This window comes from Anguilla anguilla, chromosome 14, assembly GCF_013347855.1.
Source record: "Anguilla anguilla isolate fAngAng1 chromosome 14, fAngAng1.pri, whole genome shotgun sequence".
Classification (NCBI taxonomy): Eukaryota; Metazoa; Chordata; class Actinopteri; order Anguilliformes; family Anguillidae; genus Anguilla; species Anguilla anguilla.
In genome coordinates this window covers 2,067,109-2,075,066 of record NC_049214.1, presented here as the reverse complement: position 1 = coordinate 2,075,066, position 7,958 = coordinate 2,067,109, and the positions used below count along the sequence as shown (strand labels likewise).

Below are 7,958 nucleotides of genomic sequence, written 5' to 3'. Positions count from 1 at the left end.
GCCATGTAAAAATAGTTAATGGGTTGACACATACACACAGATATTCCTCATTAACTTTAAAGAACAGAGAAAATAAAGAGAAGGCATTAATCTCACTCAGTTTGGCATATGGTATCTGTCATTTTATAATCAGAGATCCTGCAGAGGAGGACTGAAATCAAGACACTCCACTCTCTTCACTGGCTTCGATTAGTCATTCCAGAAAATCAATTTTATAACGAAAACTGCATTTTTTACGAGACGTCCTACAAAACCATTCTTGGAAGAGCTCTGGAGAAGGCTCCGAGAATGACCTCACTGATCTTCCACACACTAAGGAAACGAATTCTCTCCCCCCCCCCCCCCCCCCCCCCCCCCGCAGCTGGAATGTTTTTAGATTCCAGATAATAAATTTACCTCCAAAAAAAAAAAGTTCATAAAAAAAAAAAAAAAAAAAGCGGGTTAAAATATAAATGTACACGTGTCTTGCCCACAGAGGATGGGGGGGGGCACAGTCTGATTCTGATTGGACAGTTCCACCTCTTACTCTCCCACTAACCCCTGACCCCCACGCCCAACCTCCTTAAAAAAAAATAATAAAAAAACTAAAAAACGAAACGATGAAAAAGCACCGCCCGCCCCCTCCCCCCCCCGCGCCCCCCTCAGACAGTCCTGGGGGGCAGCCGCTGTTGGTACATGCCCGCCAGGGCCTTGGCGGCGCTGCAGATCATCTGGCGCCGGGACAGCCCGGTGAGGGCCAGGTGCCAGTCGGTCCGGCTCACGTGGGGGAAGCTCCGCTCCAGAACCTCGCCCACCGTCACCTGCAGCCCCGACCAGCCCAGCGTGTAGTCCGGGGGGGTGAGCGCCTGCGCCTGCGGGGGGGGGGGGGGCAGAGAAGGGTTTCACACAAACCCGTACGAGAACATACACCCAACAACCCCTCTACTGCCAGTCTGTTAAACCCCGCCCCTTAATCCCATCCCTGAACCCTGCCCCAGAACAACACCCCTAAACCCCTCCCCTGAACCCCGCCCCTGAATTCTGCATTCTGAATGCCACCCCTGAAGTTCTGCTGCTTCCTTGAGAACACGCAGCACATTACATTTCATTACATTTATTTGGCAGATGCATTTATCCAAAGCGAGGTGCAAACAGCCATGTCCCGAAGCCTTGAGCCTGATTTATACTGCCTTGCACAACCCTTTTGACAAGTGTCGAGCGACAACGACACACAGCAGGAACACGGAGTTAGCTGGATAACTGCGCTGAGTAAAACCCAGAACCCTCCCAAATCTGGAACATGGACTGAAGTGAAAACAGCAGTTCTGGGTCTTACTCAGTGCAGTTATCCAGCTAACTCAGTAATCCTGCTTTGTGAAACACTCCCCCCCCCCCCCCCCCCCCCCGATCTATCAGCAGTCAGCTGAGATCACTTTGTTTAGCACACAGATCCCTGGTTTGTGCCAGTCAAATTTGGGCACATTAATACAGGGCAGTGCACGTGGCGCTGCGTGCGATTGGGCACATCTTAAAGCTTAAACAAGCCAAAGGTGTGCCAAGGGGCCGTCGTCTGCACTGGCCAATCAGGACGCCTTCCAGATTCCCAAAAAATGTGTGTGTGGCCCACCGCCATAATGCGCCATTACTCTCATCAGCCACTGGTACAGTACCAACACCTTTCACCCCCCGACAAATATATGCATGCAGTAATGACAGTGTAATACGCACTTACAGCAGAATTAAATCAAGCTTGTTTTTCTGCAGAAGACTTCAGTTACAGATACAGGAAGATTACGGATGTTTCACTCAGAATGCACACAGAATCTAAACTATGCAGTTACAAGGGGCTTTGGCTAATTCATGAGGAACAAAGTATTTAAATAGCAACGTTTTGTTGCGTCGTGGGTGTGTGTTTTTGAAGCTCTGTAAATGTGTTTGTTTTGGCCAGCAGCTCATGTAGTTCTTTATCAAGCAAAGAACTTACTGAAGTGCGCCATCCAACTTGTCCAAATATCAGAAACCCATTTTGAGCAATAATAATGATGAGAAATGTATTGGATATTCTGGCAGGGACAGGAGATTTTGTGACCCAATTCGCACTCCTTCATCCTCCACAAATGGTGCCGATCAAAACAACTTCTCAAATCCTAAATCTCAAATATTATTTACTCTCAATTTCAGCGTTCATTTCAACATGATCTGAAAGCACCCACTTCACAATATGAACCGAAAGCAATCACATCTCCAATAATAATAACAATTATTGCATTGAAATACAATGTAAAGGTTGCAGTCCTGATAGTCTCCAGCCCTGAAAGTTGATTGTCTTGTCCTGCACTAGCTTTGCTCAACAAAACCTTGAAGACACGCTCCTACTGAGATAATCACAAAGAGACAAACACCATATTCTGTACACTTGTTGAGTCACAGTTCTGGAAAAAAAAACAGAATTTACTCCTAGCTTTCTGAAATGTATTTTCAGAACAGGAGAATAAAGAAATAAAAAGCCACCATTAAATTCATTAAATAATCATGAATACATCATAAAATGATAGTAGCAGTTCATGAATACATTTTTGCCATCTACCAGCCGATTAAATTTTATAACCAAAAAAATTAAATTAGACAAGTCAAGCTACCAGTCAGTTAGTGTTCTAAGTGCATATCCAGGAAAGAGATTTTTATATCAACACCACCAGACCTACTTTAATCTCAGCCACACGTTTTGATTGTATGAAACCTCAGTGTTGAATGAAGTGGCTCAAAATGGTAAGCAAGCAGCAGACAGGACTTTCTCTTGATCAATATCGATCAATACCGTTTGTCCCTGCATGCATGGGGAGCAGGTTTTCCCCTTTATGATTTAAAACTCACTTCTATGACATTGCATTTACAAAAATGGCTGTAAATTGGCTTCTACGGCAACAAAATCCTTGCAGACCTAGCAAATCCACTTTTAGTTATGATCACAGCAAGTTCATTTGTGCTCGTCAAATGGGCCTCTGGGATTCTTCCAAAGCCGGATTTTTAAATCTCATAAATGTGACTTTTTTTTTGGAAGTAGCAGAGCTGGCCTAAAAATGAAAAAAAAAAAATCACAAATCTACACTCTGCTCTGGAGGAGTGATCCTTCAAACAGCTTCATTTCCAGATGAAGTCCAGGTCCGGGGGTATTTTTAACCGGGAAGGCCGCGCCGCGGTTTGACAGAGGAAGCTCGTCGGAATTTAAATGAAGCGCGTGAAGCAGGTCCGTGTGCGGGCGTCCGAAAAGAGTCACCACACCGCACAGTGGCTCCACGCTTTCTGATCACCCCAAGGTCCGGAACGCGGGAGAGGAATCCTCCACACCTCCGCCCTCACTCGCTTCTGGCGTTTGTTCATTTTTAACTTTGGCAAAACTAAACTTGTCCCTTTGATCTCCCCCAAAATTAAACAGCTGTTAATTCTATCGGAGGAAACGAATGAGAACGGAGAGGCTTCACCCAGCGTGAGGCAGGAGGAGACTGAATTAATGTTCATGTTTTCGGATACTAGGAAGTGTAGGGAGTATATAAATAAATAAATAAAACCTTCTGAGAAACAAGACAGCACTAATTGCTTTGAAGAGTATGTTTTTTTCTAGTGTTTTTTTTCCTCCTCAACATTCTAAGTCAGTGTTCTAGAACTCCACTGCATTCAGTCACCAGCAGTGATTGTGACATCATCAGCATTAGAATGTTCAGTTAAGAACATTCTAATCACATATGTGTGATGTCACAGCTTAAAGGGGTAAATACGGTATGGTACAGGTAAACGAGGCTCCTGACAGTACAGCAGGGCTGTGTGGTGACCTGCTTCAGATGCTCGAGGCGTCCGCGAGCAGTATGCCATTTTGGTAAAAGCATTCGGTGAGGGTTTTTTGGTCACGTTGTTGGGTGACGGAGTTTGGTTTAAGAGTTTTGGCAGTGTTGCTTAGTGATGGTATTTGGTCTGGAGTTTTGGTCATGTACAGTAGCATGGTGTCATGTTCTGTTGACGTTGTTTGGCGGCAGTGCTTGGTGTGGTGTGACAGAGCTCAGTGTGGCGTTCGGAGACAGAGGTTGCCGTGGCGATGCCAGTTTTGGCGGTGATGGAGTTTGGGTGTGAATGGCGGGGGGGCGGCTGACCTGCTGGACGTGCTCCAGGGCCACGGGCGTGGCCTGAGTGAAGGTCTCAATGCGGATCCCATTACCGGGATCCTCCAGGATCAAACAACCCACGTCAAACCACCTGCAGAGAGGGGGGGGAGGGGGGGGGGGAGAGAGGGGGTGAGAGGGGGAGAGAGAGAGGGAGAGAGGGGTAAAGAGAGAGGGTGAGAGAGAGAGAGAGAGGGAGGGAGGAGAGAGAGAGAGGGAGGGAGGGGGAGAGAGGGAGAGAGAGAGAGAGGGAGGGCGGGAGGAGAGAGAGAGAGGGGGGGAGGGGGAGAGAGAGGGAGCGAGAGGGGGGGGGAGAGGGGTAAAGAGAGAGAGAGAGGGGGGGTGAGAGGGGTAAAGAGAGCGAGAGAGAGAGAGGGGGGGTGAGAGGGGTAAAGAGAGCGAGAGAGAGAGAGGGGGGGTGAGAGGGGTAAAGAGAGAGAGAGAGAGAGGGGGGAGAGAGAGAGGGGGGGGAGGGGGAGAGAGAGAGAGAGAAAGGGAGGGAGAGAGAGAGAGAGAGAGGGAGGGAGGGAGGGGGAGAGAGAGATTCCTTAATCTAGCAGTTTAGCAGAGCGGAAGGATGGCATTGCACACGTCTCACTGCAGCAGCTGCAGATTCACTGTTTGCACTTGAGCTCACAGTCCTGTGTACCTGGGAATAAACTGGTTACTGCGGCAACAAGAGGGGGCTCGCTCGCGCGCGTGTGGGATGTGGTGGCCAGCCGCGGGAGTGAATGGGGCGCATGCGGGCCAAGCCAAAACGCCAGGCCAGGATGGCAGACTAGCCAAAGAGGCAACCTCAGACCCCAGGGCTGCCAGGTTGCTCTGTCCACCAAACTATCCCCCTGAGTACTCCCTGCCCTGTTCTGTCCACCCCCCCCCCCCCCCAAAACCACCTCCCAGTACTACCTGCCCTGTTCTGTGCCCCCCCACCCCCCACCCCAAAACCACCCCCCTGTGCTGTGCTCCTCACCGATGTCTGGCTAACGATGCTGATTTTATTAAAACAGCCAAACTAGATTCACTGGATTCATTGGGGGGGTTGGGGGTATTACACCTGCGCTGCATCAGGTCACAGGTGTATAAATAACCTGAGCAGGACGCTGGCTCTAATACCTCACAAGGCTGCACCTGTAAACAGCACCTGGATTTACCGCCCTGCTAACCGGCTGAGATAGATCGCTCAATTCCAACTCGCGCCCACAACTACGGCTTCAAACAAACTGCAAAAATCCATCCCATAATTACGCTGTCACAGCGAGGACCACGTGAACGCAAAGGTGACCGAAAAGGTGGAACAATTAGGATATTGTCCTATTCTCTACTCTTCAGATGCCCCCCCATTCGGCTAAGAAAGCAGAGTATTATCAAACTGGTATGACTGCTGATTTTTAATTCCCACCCTTACGCACACACTGCACTTAATTCAGCAGGGGGGGGGGGAAGCTCGTTCACATGCAGAGTTCATTACTGCACATCCAGGCAGAATTACAGCCCGCTCCTTAAAGATGCCTTCTCCGATTAACCTGAAATGAGCAGGCGACAGGGCCGCTCGCTCGTTTCACCAGCCCCGCGGAGTTAATCAGACGAAATCCTGCATTTGTTTTAACCGGAATTCGCCGGAAGGAAATCCACAAGTCTATTACAGCCGGAGAGCCTGGCGTACAAGTTAAACGAGCTTGATTTCAAACACTAATACGCCCCTTGAAATGAAAAGCGATCAATATTGTGCAAGATTAACACACACAGAAGATTTAAACGCGGTTAAATGCAGCTACTGTAAAATTAAAAATAATTATTTAGACTCGCAACAAACAGTGAAGTAAGCGCACTGAGTCAGTTTCACTGCGTGGTAATCACACCGTGATTCGGGACATTAACTTCCCCGCACTTCCACTCCAGCTCCTGTTTAGCGTTCTCCGAGAAGCCATTTAGCCGAAGATAGCGGAGTACGAACGCGAAGCACTTACACGCCAAACAATAGCTACTGACCATCAGCATGGACGTGCAGCTTCGAGCTGTGTTGGGGGGGGGGGGCAAATAAAGCCGGAACTAGGGGGCGGCTGCAGTTCATTTGCCCCCCCCCCCCCCCCCCCCCCCCGCCCGCCCACCACCCCATTATGTTCAGTGTAATTTCAGGGGTGATTTTTAACAGGGAAAGGTGGGAGCGTTCTGAACTCAGGAGGAGTGCTGACGGTGGGCCGGGGACGCAGACCCACACTAATGCCCCATTTCGGGAGGATTTACGCGTGGTCATTACTCCCGCCCTGCTAGAGGGGTGAAGGAAAGGCGTTTCGACGCAATGAATCGACTCCAAACAACAAATCGATCAGCTAATAAGCATTAAGCCAATGGCGGATCAGGGGCTCACCCCCCCCCCCCCCCCCCCCCCCCGAACACTGTAACCGCCCCCCCCCCCCCCCACCTCAAAGCTGCTGTGAACATGAAAGGCCATGTGAAGCTGCTTCACACACACACACACACACACATGCACACACACACACACACGCGTGCACACACACACACGCGCACACACACACACTCTCGGGGGGGAGGGGAATTCGGGGGTAAGGGGCGAAGACTCGCTCGCTCGCTCGCAGGGGTGTAGCTGAAGCTAATTAAGAGGGATTTGTGCCCCCCCCCCCACACTAACACACACTCACTCACTCACTTGTCAGGGACGAGCTCGGCGATGAAGTTCTCCACGGAGACGACGGGCTGCTTCTCATGGATCACCCCGGCCCGGCGCAGGCTGTCGATCCGCTCCTGAGCGCCCTGCAGGAAGGACAAGGGGATCAGACACACCTCCACCTCTCCCTCCCCTCACCACCTCCACCCAGCACGCTCTACCCCCCAACCCCTCTACCCTCCACCAGCTCCACCCAGCACGCTCCACCCCCCAACCCCGCTACCCTCCACCCCACTACCCTCAAACCCTCACCCTCTATCCTCTACCTCCTACCCCGCCACCCCCCACCCCCCACCCCTCCAACCACTCTACCCTCCACCCCTCCACCCTCCACCACCACTTTACCATCCACCTCCACCCCTCAAATCACCACCCTCCACACTTCACCCCTCCACCACCTCTACCCAGCACTCTTCACCCCCCACCCCTCACACCTGTACGCTCCACCCCTCCAAACAGCCCTCTCTACCCTTCTTTTTATTCCTCCTCTTTCCTTCCACCCATCCATCCATCTCCACTTTCACCTCCCTTCCTCAGAGAGAGCAGAGAATCCACATGAATTTTAATATTTAACGGCCCAGTTTCCTGGCTCCCAGGCCCCCCCCCCCGGCCCCCCGTCACTTTGTCTGGGCCCCACAGGAGCACGTCTGCACCCCCTTCTGCCTCTTTAACCCAAAACCTTCCCCTGAGCTCCCTGCATGACTACGCCTGTTCACACTGGGCCCAGCGTTCAGCTGCCACACAAAGCGTAGGGCGGTATGGCGGTAAAGGGGGCGTTTCCCAGGATGGCGGTAAAGGGGGCGTTTCCCATGATTGCGGTAAAGGGGGCGTTTCCCATGATCGCGGTAAAGGGGGCGTTTCCCATGATGGCGGTAAAGGGGGCGTTTCCCATGATCGTGGTAAAGGGGGCGTTTCCCACGATCGCGGTAAAGGGGGCGTTTCCCATGATCGTGGTAAAGGGGGCGTTTCCCACGATCGCGGTAAAGGGGGTGTTTCCCATGATCGCGGTAAAGGGGGCGTTTCCCATGATGGCGGTAAAGGGGGGCGTTTCCCATGATGGCGGTAAAGGGGGCGTTTCCCATGATGGCGGTAAAGGGGGCGTTTCCCATGATGGCGGGAAAGGGGGCGTTTCCCACGAT

The 7,958-nt window shown here is 51.3% G+C and overlaps 1 protein-coding gene across 1 annotated transcript in view; it reads right to left on the bottom strand.

Annotated features, from left to right (window-relative positions):
- Positions 1–397: 397 nt before the first annotated feature.
- prrc1 (proline-rich coiled-coil 1) overlaps positions 398–7,958 on the bottom strand; it is a 22,076-nt gene continuing 14,515 nt past the window's right edge. The window contains exons 7-9 of the mRNA XM_035389698.1: positions 6,802–6,905; positions 4,125–4,227; positions 398–851 (exon numbers count right to left, since the gene is read on the bottom strand). Coding sequence (XP_035245589.1) covers positions 642–851; positions 4,125–4,227; positions 6,802–6,905 — 417 coding nt within the window. The 3' untranslated portion in view covers positions 398–641. The remainder of the gene's footprint in view (positions 852–4,124; positions 4,228–6,801; positions 6,906–7,958) is intronic.